The 16238-nt window shown below is 60.6% G+C and overlaps 1 protein-coding gene across 1 annotated transcript; it reads right to left on the reverse strand.

Annotated features, from left to right (window-relative positions):
• Window positions 1-1911: 1911 nt before the first annotated feature.
• MFSD5 (major facilitator superfamily domain containing 5) lies at window positions 1912-7526 on the reverse strand. The gene is given in 3 exon segments (XM_030037379.1): window positions 1912-6443; window positions 6445-6595; window positions 7417-7526. Coding segments are annotated over 2 exon segments (1368 nt in total). The 5' UTR covers window positions 6544-6595; window positions 7417-7526; the 3' UTR covers window positions 1912-5174.
• Window positions 7527-16238: the final 8712 nt, after the last annotated feature.

Consider the following 16238-nt stretch of genomic DNA (forward strand, 5'->3'; position numbering starts at 1 on the left):
TTACTTTTACCTTCCTTCCTTCTTCCTTTTTAGCCTTGATGTTTGAGAAAATAACCTCAGGTGGGACAACCTAAACAAATCGTACTTTTCCTTAATCTGAAAAAGACACTACTATTATACACCACAGCAAGAGCTGGCCAGAGACTTCTCAGCTATAATCGCTGTTATTGGAATCATAAGACTGCAGAGAATTAATAAAATAAAACCAAATCAAATTCATTTCACTTTGATGAATAAGCATGAGCAGCAGCAAACCCCAGGATAATTTGAGAAAAGAGAGAGATAAAGAGAAGAACAGAAAAAAATCCTCAAAATCCTCCAAAAGACACCGTGTCCTCCCTGCCCATAACCGCAGGAGACCAGGGTGGCCAGAGAACTGCTCCGAGTCCGTCTGATACCCGCCGTGTTCCCAGAGCCTCTGAATGATGGGAAGCCCTGTTCCGACCAAACAGCGGTATCACCGCATCCTCTTTTCCACTTAAAAGAGGTTTATTTTTAAGATTTCTTTTCACTTATTTACTAATGCAAGGGAAAACATCTCCTACATAAGTGGCATCAAAGTCTGCTTGGCATTCCTGCCTTCCTTTGTGCAAGACTGTGTTTTAAACCCACCTTGTAATGGAAAAAGGCAACTACCAAAGACACACTTGCCATTTCCTATCATTTGATAGCAACCGCCCCCTCCCCTGAACTTTCAGGCCAAAATGAATGCCATACAAAGCTGCCGAACAGGAAGCCTAACTATTCTAATGTGTGTGACCCAAGCGATAGTAGGGAGTTTCACAGTAAAACCAATAAGGAGAGACATAAAAGACTAACGAGCCCCGGACCAGAGAAGGAAGCACCCAACAATACCAACTCTCTCCTACTACTGCTAGGTTTTCCAGTTTACCAGCAAGTCATCTTTTGACCTACAAAAATGAGTGCTCTTCCCTAGTGATGTTTTGTAGAAGCCAATCCAGGTACCCGAGCAGCTTGTCCTGGAGCAGCGATCCCGTTTCCTCAACGCATACAGAGCGTACTGCCGGCACTCAAAGGCAGTTGTTTCGAGCAGGGACAGCTTGCTCTCTTCAGAAAGTCACAGCTTCTCCTCGGACAAAAGTGTCCATGTGGCACATCTCCAGCTGCAGAATTTCTATAATACTTTGTGTATTATACACCTACTTTGTGTATTATATACCTAAATACCTTGTATGTTATACACCTAAACACCTTGTGTATTATACACCTAAATAGATGTTTTGGGGAGACCTCTACCTTGGGGAAGGAGGGGAAGGTCCCCTTTGGTTGCACGACTTACCCTTCTCACTTCTGTGTTAACAGACCCAATGAGGGAGAGAGCTTGAAACGGCAATTTAAAGAACTGTACAAGACAGCAGAATCACACATCAAATTGGAGTGTAAGAGTCTCTTAACGTACTTTCATTATGGCAAATTCAGTCACCCCACAAGGTCCAAACCATTACTTTGCCCCCCTGTCCCCAAGTCAGCATATTGGGAAGGAAACGGGCATTGAAATCATCGCTAACGTTACTACTCATTTGAGAAATCTTGTACCATGAGACAGCAACCTCCAGCACTGATGCTAAGGTAGCAAAAAAACCTGATTTTAATTGCAAGCAGCAGAGCGCTGCATAGGCAAGGCATGACCGGTGAAGGAGCCAGCAACACCGCCTCACCACCTTTCAGTGGCCTTTACCACTACACCCGATTTATGACCTGGGGAAGAAAACACAGTCGGGAAACATCAACTCTGTCTCATACTAAAATACCACCCAACCCTCCAGGTATTCCTCATGCCTGGTAACAAACGCGTGTTGTACAGAAATCTGCTACTGTAAACCTCAGTATTCAGATTTCATGGCTTGAGAAAGTTTGTTCCTCCATTTTATACAGCGACACAAAACCAGATTTTACTGTACAGACTTTACTGCGTAACATTCAAGGGCACATTACAAAAATCCCTCTGAGATCAACAGAAAACAGAACTTTAGCACCTCCGTGAACTTCACCAACAAAGCTTCATTTCATTTGAAATAAGATTCTCACCACTCTTTTTTTCTTTAAGTCCTTTTTGACAACCAAACTTTAAAAATCATTTCCCCCATTTATATTTTCAGACCAAAGAAGGAAAAAAAAGTAGTTACATACCCTGTCTCTCAAATCCCCCAAAAGGCATATCATATTTTCAGTTCTCATGATATCTAATCAAGTCTACTTCATTACAGACAAGGCTAAAAAGCTCATCATGCTGCAACTGATTACAAACAAGATAGTGCCCACATCTGATAAAGACCTAATTGTCTGAATCGCCTACATTTCTGCAGGCCAAATTTACTGCCATTTTGCACAAATTCAAAGCTGACTGAGCCTGATGACCTTTTATACCTCTGTAATTAGTCTTCTGTGCCTTTACAACCAGAAAAGCAAGTTGCCCCTTTACTCTCCCTAATTCGGCACTCCATCTGTAAAGGGTAAACTTCACCATTTACTCAGCAGCTACCAGTCAGAACAGTACACGGAAAAAAAACCAAATACCCACAAACTCCAACCTTTCAAAGTCATGTCTGGAAAGGCCCTTTTAAGATAAACATAAACATGCCGATTTCTAAAAGAAGAAATGAAAAAAGGAGGACAAGCTGGTGGATGCAAATTCAATAAGCAGCATTTTTATCATGCTTTTCTAAAAAAAGACACTATGAAATAAGGATGCTGGCATAGACAAGTGCTATAAAAAAAGAGTCAAAAAAACCCAAAGCAGAAGCCAAAACCAGCAGTTTGTTAGTCCCTATCACTAACATCACAGCACAGTAGTAAAAGTATAATGCAAATACATTGATTCTGCACTAGAATGTAACCAAGATTAATGATACAGACGTTTGACTGCAGAAAACATCCACTAGAATTTCATTTAGGTATACAATCAGGCTTTGCAACCCAATCCTACAGTTGCAAAAAATACTTCCCAATTACAAATGTAAGTTTAAAAAGATGGGTCAGGTCAATTCTACTGAAGTGAAGCTCCAGATCCAGCTCTCCGCTGCAGTCAGCAAGATGCACGTGATGCGTGTGATGATCTCCTCTCTTCTCCGCGTCTCCCCAGGCTCTGGCCATGCTCTGGTGGGGCGGCCCCGGGGCTGGGGGGCATCAAGATGGGGGCAATCCTGGGGGCAGGGAGGATCCCATCCAGCCCCATAGACGTGTGTGTGTCTACATGGTGTAGCAGGTCGCTAACCATTTCCCCTTGGATTATGGGGGCTTCATTCTGCTCCCCGACCCTGTCTTCCAGCTCAGGGGACTGGGTACCCCGGGAACAACTGTTCTTACTATTAAAGACTGAGGCAAAGGCGGCACTAAGAACCTCAGCCTTTTTTCTCAGCCTTTGTCACTATGTTTCCCCCCGCATCCAAGAAAGGATGGAGATTCTCCTTAGGCCTCCTTTTGTTGCTAATGTATTTATAGAAACATTTTTTATTGTCTTTTACAGCAGTAGCCAGATTAAGTTCCAGCTGGGCTTTGGCCCTTCTAGTTTTCTCCCTGCATACCCTCACGACATCCCTGTAGTCCTCCTGAGCTGCCTGCCCCTTCTTCCAAAGGTCATAAACTCTCCTTTTTTATCCCGAGTTCCAGCCAAAGCTTTCCATTCAGCCAGGCTGGTCTTCTTCCCCACCAGCTCGTCTTTCAGCACATATGGACACCCTGCTCCCGCGCCTTGAAGATTTCCTCCTTGCATAACGTCCAGCCTTCCTGGACCCCTTTGCCCTTTGGGACTGCCTCCCGAGGGGCTCTGCCAACCAGGCCAGCCTGCCCTCCGGCAGTCCAAGGTGGCAGTTCTGCTGACCCCCCTCCTTCCTTCTCCGAGAATCGAAAACTCTATCCTTTCGTGATCGCTGTGCCCAAGACAGCCTCCAGCCATCCCATCACGCCCAAGTCCTTCTCTGTTCACAAACAGCAGGTCCAGTGGAACGCCTTCCCGAGCTGGGTGCCTCCCCAGCTGTCAGGAGAGTCTCTTCCACGCGCTCCAGGAACCTCCCGGACTGTTTCCTCTCCACTGGATTGTATTTCCAGTGGACATCTGGTAAGGTGAAGTCAATGACTGTAACAGCGTCGGACTCTGTTACAGTGGCTGGCATGCGTAAACCCCTAACAGCGTTCAGGGACCTCCACCTGCAATGGGTGTGGGTGTGCAAGGATCCCCATGTAACAGGCATGGATGTGCAGGGACCCCTGTGCAACAGCAGACTGGTGATGTGCACACAGGTAGTGTGCAACAGGGTGCTGGTGTGCAGGGACTAGCGCACAACAGCTTTACGGTGTGCAAGGACACCTGTGCAATGGGAAGCAGGTGTGCAAGGATGCCTGTGCCCCAGGCGTGCGGGGACCAGCGTGCAATGAGGCCGCTGGCATGCAGCAAGGTGCCGGGATCGCTGCCCAACACAGCACTTGGAGTGTGGGCAAGTGTGCAACAGGGCGGGGGGTGTGCCATGTGGTGTGCAAGGGGCTGCCTGTGGATCAGCGTGCAATGAGGTGCTGGGACACAGCTCTGTGCAGAGTGGGACAGCCACGTGCTGGTGTGACAGAAACCCCGGTGCACGCAGAAACTCCCCTGTGCACCAGGGACGATTGTGCAACACAAACACTGGTGTGCACAGAAACCCCTGTGAGCACCAGGGACGGTCGTGCAACAGAAACCCCGGTGCACGCAGAAACTCCCCCGTGCACCAAGGACAACTGTGCAACACAAACCCCAGCGTGCACAGAACTGCCCCCATGCACCGGGGATGATTGTGCAAGCTCTGCACACCACTGCTCAGGACAATAAGGTTCCAGTGTGCAACTTGCACGCACACAGACCCCTGTGCTGGGCAGGGGGGCAGATCTGGAGCAGGTTCCCCCAAATAACTGTGAGGAGGGGGGTGGGGATCTGCAGAAACACCTTTTATTTGTTTTGGTTTATTTTTTTTAAAAAAAAAAAAAGAGAGAATACACCTCCCCACATGCTTCCAACCCTCCCTGCCACCAGAGAGGCAGTGGGGAACAGGACATTTTGGGGGTCACCAGCCAGCCAGGGGGGCCACTCACCCCATAGCAATGGGTCAGGGTGTCCCCACATCCCCTCATGGTCCCTTGGGGTGGGGGGGAGGAGGGCGGATGACACCTGTCGCGGGACCCTGTCACAGCTCAGGCACGGCATCGGTGGCGTCAGCCTGTCCCGGTGGGGCGGGCAGGCGGAGCTCGGCGTCATGGCGGCTGAGGGCGAAGAGGCGGCCGACGGCCAGCAGTGCCAGCAGTGCGACGGCCGCGCAGACACCGAACATGCTCCTGGTGCCCGTCTGACGGTCGCTGTCATGGAGAACCAGTAAACCCAGACAGGCCAGTAAGTTCAGGGGGAGGCGAAACCAGTTCATCACCCCCAGGCGATCCTTCTCTGGCACCACTTTCCGTCGGAGGAAACCCATGGCTGGGAAGTAGAGCCCACAGGAGAGTTCGATGAGAAGGAAGGCGAGGAAGGACTCAGCGGGGCTCTCCTGGCCGGGGCTGGTGGAGAAGGTGAGCATGAAGAGGGAGAAGAAGACCAGGAGGACGGCGAGGGAGAGGAGGTGGACAGGCTGGAGGTGGTACCTCTTGGAGACGGCCAGGTGGTAAAGCGAGGAGCCCAGAGTGCTGGCGGCCATGAAGCCGGAGAATACGATGCCCAAGGGAGCACCGTGGGGATCCAGGACGGGGGTCCAGAGGAAGATGAAGATGTAGATGACACTTTCAAACAGAGCCTGGATGGTGCCCAGGAGAAGGACGCGCCGGTCAGAGAGGAGGCACTTCAAACCGTCGCTGCAGGTTTTGGAGAAAGCTCGTTTCTTCCCATAGTTTTCATCCCAATTTTTCACGGCAAAGACCCCCGACAACACCAGGAGGGGGATGGAGACCATGAACGGAGCCACTGGGCCCAACCCTAACCACTCAGCAAAGAAATCGGCCACCCCTCCAGCCCCCACAGCGATGATGTTGTTCCAAAAAGCTGCCCGGGAGAAGGTGACAGCGATCCACTCGGTCGGAAAATCGTACCGCTCCACATGCTCATGGACGTACCATGCCTCGAAGGCGGAGAAGAGCAATGCCGTGGACAACCCCCCTAAAACCCTCCCCACCGCCAGCACCAAATAATCCCGGGAGAGTTTGACCAAACAACAAATCGAATAGGTCAAGGAGAAAAGGACGCAGGATTTCTTCCGACCCAATCGATCTACTAAGGAAGAGGAAACCAACCCAAAGAGAACACTGGAGGCGAAGCCGCAGACGTAGAGGATGGCGATCTGTCCCTCCAGGAAGCGATAGTGCTGGTAGAGTTTGTAGAGGTAGGGTCCCTGCAGCCAGTCAGCGGCCAGTGCCGGCAGGTATACACGGTAGTAGCCGCGTTGGAAGCGGCGGAAGGCCGGGTTGGCATGGTGGGGGGCGGCGGGGGGGGCGGGAGCGGCAGGTGGCCAGCTCCAGCGCCAGGCAGGCAGCCAGGAGGAGGGCACAGGCGGAGTAGGAAGCGAGGAGCATGGTGCCGGGGAGATCATCGGGATTGCCGGGCCTGGGGGGAGCTGCAGAGGTCCTGCACAGGGAGAGGAATGGGGGACAGTGGGTCTGCGGGTGGGTGGTGGCTCCTAGGGGAAGGTCCCCCCCAATTAGCCCCCTAGCTCACCCCAAAAGGCACCTCTGGCTTAATCAGCCTCCCCAACACCCCCTCCCCCATCACCCTCCTGCCCCAGGCATCCCTCTCCCCATTGTGCAGCTCCCCCCAACTGCCTCAGGGCCCCCAGATCACCCCCCCAGCACCTATACATCCCCCCTGGTCCTGCCCCATACATCCCCATAGCACAGCCCCCACAACCCCCCACCCCATAGGGCTCCACAGGCCCTCTCCTATCAGCCCCACAGCTCCAGACCCACAGGGCCCCTCTTGGACACCCCACAGCCCTGGGCCCCCCGGCCCGACATGCCCCCCCAGAGCCCCCCCACACCCCCCAAATGCCCCTTATAAGTCCCCATACGGCCCTCATACGCCCTGTAGACCTCCATAGCCCTCCCCGACCCCACACACACCCACAGACCCTACAGCACCGCCCCCCCCGGCCCCATATGGTCTCCATAGGCCCCACAGCCGCCCCCGCCCCATACAGGACCCATAGGCCTCACACACACCCCCGGCCCCATACGGGACCCACAGGCCGACAGCCTCCCCCGGTCCCATATGGGACCCACAGGCCCCACGGCCGCCCCACGGCCCCACACGGGACCCACGGCCCCCCCCCGGCCCCATACGAGACCCATAGGCCCCACATACCCCCCCCGGCCCCACACGGTCCCCACAGCCCCCCCCCAACCTGCTCCTCAGCTGGGGCAGCGGCCGCGCGCGACAGCGCCTCAACTCACCCGCTTCCGCCAGGCGCCGGCCGCTGCCGCCGCGGGCGCCGCCATCTTGGCCTGCGTCACGTGACGCAGGCCCTCGCTCCCCCGCGCTGAACTTGCCCCTTCCTGTCACCTTCGCCCCCCGACGGGGGGGCGGAGGGGGGCTATGGGGTGTCTTTAGGGCGGCTGTGGGGCCGCGCTGCCTATAGGGCCCTCCATGGGGAGTCTATGGAGCAGTGGGGCCTACGGGTCCCCTCACAGGGGCTGTCTCTGAGGTGGCTATGGGACAGTGGTGCTTATAGGGCCCTCCGAGAGGTGTCTGTGGGGTGCCTATGGGGTGGGGGTGTCTACAGGGCCTCTCCAAGGGGTGCTGTCAGGTATCTATAGCATGTCCACGGGGTAGTGGTATCTATGAGGGCTCGCACAGGTTCCCTATGGGGTGTTTTTAGGGTATGCGTGTAGCTGCTGTGACTATAGGGCCCTGCTGGTGGTGTCTGTTGGTTGCTATAGGATGCTTATGGGGCAGTGGTCACTGTGTGTTTGTAGGCTGCCGGTGGGGCAGCAGTGGCTATATGGTTTTGTATGGGGTTTTTGTGGGGTATTTAGGGTGTCTGTGGGGCAGAAGTGGCTATAGGGGCCCTTGTGGCTTGTGTGGGGTTGTCTATAGGGTGTATAGGGGGTGGCAGTGCCTATAGGACCTGTCACAGGGCATCTGTGGGGTGCCTATGGGCCAGTGGTGCCTATAGGGACCTGTATGGGGTGTCTATGGGGTGCCTATAGAACCACAGAATTGTTTAGGTTGGAAAAGACCTTTAAGATCATCACGTCCAACTGTTAACCCAACACTGCTGAGTCCACCACTGAACCATGTCCCTAAACATCATGTCTGCACATCTTGTAAATCCCTCCAGGGACTGTGACTCCACCATGTCCCTGGGCAGCCTGTTCCAGTGCTTGACAACCCTTTCGGTGAAGAAATTTTTCCTCATATCCAACCTAAAGTTCCCCTGGTGCAACTTGGGGTCGTTTCCTCTCGTCCTATTGCTTGTTACTCGGGAGAAGAGACCAACCCCCACCTCACTACAACCTCCTTTCAGGTAGTTGTAGAGAGCGATGAGGTCTCCCCTCAGCCTCCTTTTCTCCAGGCTAAACAATCCCTGTTCCCTCAGCCGCTCCTCACAGGACTGGTGCTCTAGACCTGTCACCAGCTTCTTTAGACATGCTCCAGCTCCTCAGTGATTTTCTTGTAGTGACGGACCCAACACCGGACACAGTGTTCGAGGTGCCAGGTACAGGAGGGCGATCCCTTCGCTAGTCCCGCTGGCCGCACCATTTCTGACACAAGCCAGGATGCTGCTGGCCACCTTGGCCACCCGGGCAAGCGGCCGGCTCATCTTCAGCCGGCTGTCGACCAACACCCCCGGCTCCTTCCCTGCCGGGCAGCTTTCCAGCCGCTCCTCCCAGTGCGCGGGGCTGTTGTGACCCAGGTGCAGGTCCCGGCCCTCAGCCCTGCCGAACCTCGCACCGCTGGCCTCGGTCTGTCGACCCAGCCTGCCCAGATCCCGCTGTGGAGCCTTCCAGCCCTCTGGCAGATCAACGCTCCCGCCCGGCCCGGTGTCGGCGGCAAACTGAGGGTGCACGGATCCCCTCCAGATCGTTGATAATGATATTAAACAGAACCGGCCCCAGTACGGGCCCTGGGGAACACCGCTCATCACCGGCCGCCAGCGGGATCGAACTCCCTTCACTGCCGCTCTGGGACCGGCCAGCCCGCCAGACGTCGACCCAGACTTCGGAGCCGCTCGGCAACCTTCGGAGCCGCTCGGCGGCACCCGGCAGCGTTCGTTTCCGCTCGGCGCCGCTAGGTAGCGCCCGATCGCACTCGGCGCCGCTCGGCCCATCGTAGAGGCCGGCTGCAGGGCAAGGCAGGGCAAGGCAGGGCAAGGCAGGGCAAGGCAGGGCAAGGCAGGGCAAGGCAGGGCAAGGCAGGGCAAGGCAGGGCAAGGCAGGGCAGTGACGGTCGCGGCAATGCACGGCATGGATGCACAGGGCTGTGCAGCACGGCTTGGCCCAGCATGGCACGGCCCAGTGCAGCATCTGGCTGCGGCACATGGCCCGGCACAGCCATGCACAGATGCATTGAGTGCCCTGGTACAGCCATGCATGGCATGGCATGGCACAGCTGTGCATGGCTGCGTTGCATGCCCTGGTACAGCCATGCACAGCACGGCTCCTTGCAGCCCTGCGCGGCTGCATTGCACGCCCTGGCACGGCACGGCCTCACCCAGCAAACACCGGTGCCCTGTGAAGTGCCCTCCTGCGTGGGTCCAGCGCAGCTCATGTGAGGCCAGGCTGCCGGCGGCAGTGCTGAGCTGCTGCGCTTGCATGGGATTAGCTGGGGGGGGGTCACAGGGGACAGCCCCCCCGCACACGCTTGCACACCAGCACGTGAGGGCAAACCCACATGGCACCAGATTCTGCTCTGTGCCCCCCCCCGTGCACACTGCTGTCCCCGTGCAACAGCCCCACTGCACATGCAGCACGCCCCCCCCATGCCACGGCAGCCCCAGACTGCAGCATGGCACCCAGGGTCCCACGCAAATAGCCCCCCCGTTGTGCAAACACCCCCCATTCCTGTGCCAATACCCCCCCATACCCCACGCATGGTGCAACTGCCCCAACCCCCGTGCAAGTGCCCCAACCCCTGTGCACCAGCCCTGGTCCTTCTGCAATTGCCCCCCGTGCAAACCCCCCCTCCCCCTTGCACAACCCAGGGCTGGGGGCAGGGGGCAGCCCTGCCCATGCTCAGTTTCCCCACGTTGTGGGGGGGGGGGGGGCACCCCCATACTCACCGCAGCTGCTGGGTGCCTGCCCGAGGGGGTCACAGGGTGGGGAGGGGGGGGGGGACGCCGGGCACCCCTTCACTTGATGCTCAGCCGGGGGCGGCAGGCAGGGCAGCGAGGGGGGGCGCAGGCAGGGGTGTAGGAAGGGGGGCACCTGGGGGGGCAGCACCGGGAGGGGGGACAGCACGGGGGGAGAGGGGAGCAGCAGGGTGGGGGGCAGCAGGGTGGGGGGCGACAGGCTGGGAGGTGACACTGGGGGCAGCAGGGAGGGGGGCAGCAGAGGGGGTGACACTGAGAGTGACAGGGTGGGGGGTGACAGGGTGGGGGGTGACACTGCGGGCAGGCGGGGGGGGGGAAGGAGGGGGGGGTGGCACGGGGAGTGACAGGGTGGGGGGCAGCAGGGGGGGTGACAGGCAAGGGGGCAGCAGAGGGGGCAGCAGGCAGGGGGGCAGCAGGGGGGGTGACACTGGGGGGGGGCAGGCAGGGGGGCAGCAGCAGGCCATGGGGAGCCCCCCGCGGCGGCGGGGCCGGGGTCCCGGCCAGCCCAGCCCCATGGCGGTGCCGCCCCCGGCCCCCCCCCGCCCGCCCGCCCGGCGGATTTACGGCCCAAAGCCGCTGAGCGGGGGCGGGCAGCGCACGTGGCAGCACCCATGGGTGCGGGGGCTGGGGCCGCCCTGCTGCCCCCTGCACCCCCCCCGCGGTGTGACCGGCCCCACGCGCGACACCCCGCGGGGCGGGGCGGGGTGGGGCGGGGCTGGGCGGGGCGTCCCGGGGTCTTGTGCTGCCCCCTGGCGGGGACCGGGAGCGCTGCGGCGTGTCCGGCCCCGCGACACGGGGGGACACGAGGGGACACGGGGGGACAGGCAGAGCGATGGGAGGGACATGGGGACGTGCGAGGGACACGTGGGGCTGCCGTGGACGTGGGAGAACACGGGGGGACACCGGGAGGTGGCACGGGGCGGGGGGGACGTGGGGGCCGTGGGGGAGCCCAGGCCATGGGGGACGTGGGTGGGGGGACAAAGTGGGGTGGCCTGAAGGCCATGGGGTGACAGCTGGGGGGACACAGGGTGCCCTGGGGGTGGCACCGGGCTCTGCCACCCCTTGGGAGCGTGTGTGTGCGTGTGTGCATGTCACACTGGGTGCAGCACACGTGTGCCAGTGTGTCACCACCCCGTAGTGTCCCAGCGGCTGCGTGTGTGTGCAGGGTTGACACGTGTGCCACCCTCAGTGTGCAAATGTGTCGGCCAGGGCCTGGCATGTGTGTGCAAGTGCGTCACCCAGGACATGCCGTGCAGGTATAAGCGTGTCACCTGGGACATGCCATACACACGCAAGCGTGTCACCCAGGACATGCCATGTGTGTGCAAGCATGTCACTTAGGACATGCCACGCACATGCAAGTGTGTCACCCAGAATATGCCATGCGTGTGCAAAAGTGTCACCCAGGACGTGCCATGCAGGCATAAACATGTCACTCAGGACATGCCACGTGTGTGCAAGCATGTCACCCAGGACATGCCACGCTCATGCACGGGCACCATCCCAGCCCCCACAGCCACGCGTGTCCCCATCCCCTTGAGGAGGTGGCAAAGCCGTGTCCTCGCTCTGCTGTGCCGTGTCCTCGCTGGTGTCGTCCTGCGGTTTGGGAAAAAATGCGGCGGGTTTCAGGGCGGCGTCACATGACGGAGTGTGCAGGGCCCGGGCGGCACACCCGCACCCGCACCCACGGCCACGCCAGGTGAGCGGGGGTGGGGAGGCGTGGGGTCCCCGGGGGGGAGGGGGCTGCCGGGTGAATGTGAGCGGGCGGGGGATGACATGAGCACACACACGTGTCTGCAGGAGCGTGTGTCCCGGGGGAATACGCATGTGAGCACGGGAGTGGGGGTGGAGGGAGGAGTGGGGTGTGAGTGGGTGGGTGTGAGCACGTGGGAGGGCGTGGCTGTGTCCCAGTCAGGCGTGGGCGTGCAAACGTGGGTGCCAGCCTGTGCACGTGTGTGTGCAAGCATGTAAGTGTGTAAGGCAGCGCCCAAGTGTGTGTGCACACATGCGTGTGTGCGCGTGTGAGCACGAGTGTGTCTGAGTGTCTGAGCGTGCCCACGGGTGCACTAGCGTGTGCGTGCATTCGCGGCTGTGTGCACATGTGTGTCTGCCTGCACCAGCGTGTGCAAGGCAACGCATGCAAGCGTGTACCCCTGTGTGTGTCTGTGACCCCCCACCCGGGGACACGCCCTGCACACACACACACGCGTGTCCCACACCCCGGCACACGCGTGTGCCCCCCCCCGCCTCCGTGCCTCAGTTTCCCCAGGGCGCGGGAGCCGCCGGCCGGGAGGGAGGAGGAAGAGGAGGGGAGGGGGAGGGGGGAGGAAGGAGGCGGGGGGAGGGGGGAGGCCCCGCAGCCGATGGGGTCATGGAAAAAGGTTTTGGGTGGAAAAATCCTCCCCCCGCCTCTCAATGGCGGCTTTGTTCGGCCCGGGGGCCCCGCGGCAGCAGCCCCCGCCCCGCCCCCCGGGGGTGTGTCTCCCCCCGCGTCACCCCCCTTCGCCCCCCTCCGTGTCCCGTCCCCCGCCCCCCCCCCGCCCCGTGCCTCAGTTTCCCCGCCGGGGCGTGGGTTGGCACACGCTGGGAGATGGCACAGAGGGGAGGGCTGGGGAGCGCTGGCAGCGTGTGCAAGGGCGGGCGGTGGTGTGCAAAGGTGTGCAAGGGCATCGAACGCTGTGCAAAGGAGTAAAATGCCGTGCAAAACCCGTGCAAAGCCATGGCATGCTGGGCAACGCTTCACCATCTGTGCAAAGCCGTGCAAGGCAGTGCAAAGCTGTGCAACGCCGTGCAAAGCTATGGAATGCCGTGCAAGACAACACAAGGCAGTGCAATGCAGTGCAAAGCCATGCAATGCCACAGCACGCTGAGCAATGCCACGCCACGCCGTGCGATGCACTGCAAAGCTGTGCAAAGTCGTGCAAAGCCGTGGTGTGCTGTGCAGCGCTGTGCCGTGCAACGGTGTGGCACAGCGTGTGGTGCTGTGCAACGGCGTGGCACGCTAGGCAGTGCTGTGGCATGGTGTGCAATGCTGCTCCACCCTGTGCAAAGCCGTGCAATCCTGTGCAAAGCCTGTGTGAAGCCTGCGCAAAGCCATGCAACAAAACGCAACGCCAGGCAAAGCTGTGCGATGCCGTGCGAACCTGCAAAACCACACAAGGCTTTGCAAAGCTGCACAATGCCGTGCAAGCTGTGCAAGCTGTGCAAACTGTGGAAGGTTGTGCGAAGCCATGCAATGCTGTGTGATGCCATGCGATGCCATGCGATGCTGTGTGATGCCATGCGATGCCGTGCGATGCCATGCGATGCCATGTGATGCCGTGCGATGCCATGCGATGCCATGTGATGCCGTGCGATGCCGTGCGATGCCGTGCAGCATCGTGCCATGCAAACGAGGTGCCTCCCCAGGTGGGGAACCCCCTGACGAAGGTTTCCACCGAGTGCCCGGCTCAGATTGAGCCTCGGGGGGGGGGGACGACCCCGGTCCCCACGGGGACCCACCTCCGGCCCCCACTGTCCTGCACCCACGGGGCCCCGCCGGGCCGGGTGCTGGCGTGGGTGGGGGTGGCGCACCCCGGGCGGGGGTGTGGGTGCAGCTGGGGGGGGGGGGCAGGAATGCGGCCAGGCGGGTGCTGCCGGCACAGGCCTTGCACGCCCTCGCACGCCTGCGCGCGCGGGGACACGCCGGCTGCCGTGCGGCATGGCTGTACGCCGTGGGGCACGGCAAGGGTGGGCACGCACGTGTGCGATCGCACACACAGTCGTGCGTGCTGTCACGGTCATGCTTGGTCACACACATGCGTGCATGGTCTTGCGCACTCATTCATTCCTATACACACTCATGCACGCTCACACATGCTTGTGCACGCTTGTACACACTCATGCATGCCCACGCACACTCATGCAAGCTCACACACATTTGTGCACACTCGTGCGTGCCCATACACACCTGTGCATGCTCACACACATTTGTGCACACTCACACGTGCTCGCGCACACTCACGCACACTTTTCCATGCCCGTAGACACTCGTGCACGCTCACACATGCTTGTGCATGCTCACCCCCACTCGTGAACATCCATGCCCACTCGTGCATGCTCACACCCACTTGTGCACACTCACACTCGCCCCCTTCCCGGTGGCAGATGCTCCGGGTGCCCCCGGCCCCCGCGGGAGGGATCCAGGCGTCCGGGAAGCACCCGTGGGCGGGGGTGGGGGGGCAGGGAGGTGCCTGCCTGCCCCCAGGCCCTGCCTGCTCCTGCCTGGCCTGCCCCAGCCTGCCAGGCCTGCTCTGCCCTGCCTGCCCCTGCCTGCCCCTGCCTGTGCCATGGCCATCCCTGCCGGTCCCTGTCCCTGCCCGTCCTGGCTGTGCCATGCGCCGGCCTCTGTCTGCCACGGCCATCCCTGTCCCCTGTCCCTTGTCCCCTGCCTGTCCCTGTCCCTGTCCCTGCCTGCATCCTGTCCGTCCCTGCCTGCCCTCCCTACCCTGCCTGTCCCTGCCATGTCCATCCCTGCCCATCCTGCCCGTGCCGTGGGGGTCCCTGCCCATCCTGCCTGCCCCTGCCAGCCCCTGCCCAGCCCCGCCTGCCCGAGGCCCCTCCCGCACGGTGCCGGTGCCCCTGGCACCCCCGACACCCTGCGCACGGGGACACGCGTGAGTTGGCGTGATGCCCGGTGTCCCGTGACACCCCGAGAGCGCCGGGGGGCTTTGGCGTGGCGCCCGCCATCTCACGATGCTCCGGGGCGTGGGTTGGCGTGACCCACGGCGGGGCAGGGACACGCTGGCAGGCCTCACACACGCGTGTGCATGGGGGCCTGTGCCACCCCCGGCCCAGCCTGCAGCCCGCAGGGCATCGCACGCACCTGGTGTGCAAACTCCTCGCACAAGCACATGCACGGGGACGCTGGTCCTGGCCGTGAACACGCTGCTCACGACAGCCGTGTGAGCCTGGCACTAATCCCCTGCCCCATGCAACACTTGCACAGAAACACCCCCCCGTGCAAACCTTGCACCAACCCCTTGTGCCAGCCTTGCACCACCCCCCCGTGCAAGCCTTGCACGGAACCCCCCCCCAGACCCCCTTGCACACCCCCGTGCCCCCTCGCACACCCCCATGCCCCCTCGCACGGCTCCCCGCTGCCCGGCCCCTCTGGCGTGGCCCCGTGCGAGGGCCGTGCGAGGGTGTGCGAGGGCCGTGCGAGGCCGCCAGCAGCCGGCTGGGGGGGGGGGGGCTCAGCTGCTGGTTTTAATTACCCGCGGGCGGCCGGGGCTAATTGGGACCTTTTGGCTGCGGCGAGGGAGGGGGGGGGGGGGCACGGGGGGGCCCTTTCGGGGGCCACCACGTGGCACCGGGGCAGGAGCAGGTCCCCTCCCTGAGGGCCCCGGGGATGGGCACACGCGTGGGGGCACAGGGGTGGCCCGGGGGGGACACACGAATGAGGGGGCATGGGGTGGCACCAGGGACACACATGGGGGGACGTGGGGTGGCACAGGGGGTGGGATGAGGGGACACGGGGGGACACACTGGGGGATGTGGGGTGGCACAGGGGGACACACATGGGGGGACACAGAGGGGACACGGGGTGGCTGGAGGGTGACACAGGAGGACACCCATGGGGGACACGGGTGGCATGGGGGGAGATGGAGGTGACGGGGGGCACAGGGGGGGACACGAAGGTGGTCACCCTGGTTGTGTGCTGGGGGGGTGACATGGGGTCTGGGGAGGGGGATGAGGGGACTGGGGGGCTGGGGAGGGGGTGACACGAGGCCTGGGGGGACACGGGATGGAACTGGGGGGGAGTGGGGAGGGAGGTGACATGAGGACTGGGGGGATTGGGAGGACTGGGAGGGACTGTGGGAAGTGACACAGGGAGTAGGAGAACTGGGAGGGACTGGGAGGTGACACGGGGACTGGGAGTACTGGGAGGGACTGGGGGAGGTGACACCGGGGCTGGGGGCGGGG

Source organism: Aquila chrysaetos, chromosome 15 (assembly GCF_900496995.4).
Source record: "Aquila chrysaetos chrysaetos chromosome 15, bAquChr1.4, whole genome shotgun sequence".
NCBI classification, from domain to species: domain Eukaryota; kingdom Metazoa; phylum Chordata; class Aves; order Accipitriformes; family Accipitridae; genus Aquila; species Aquila chrysaetos.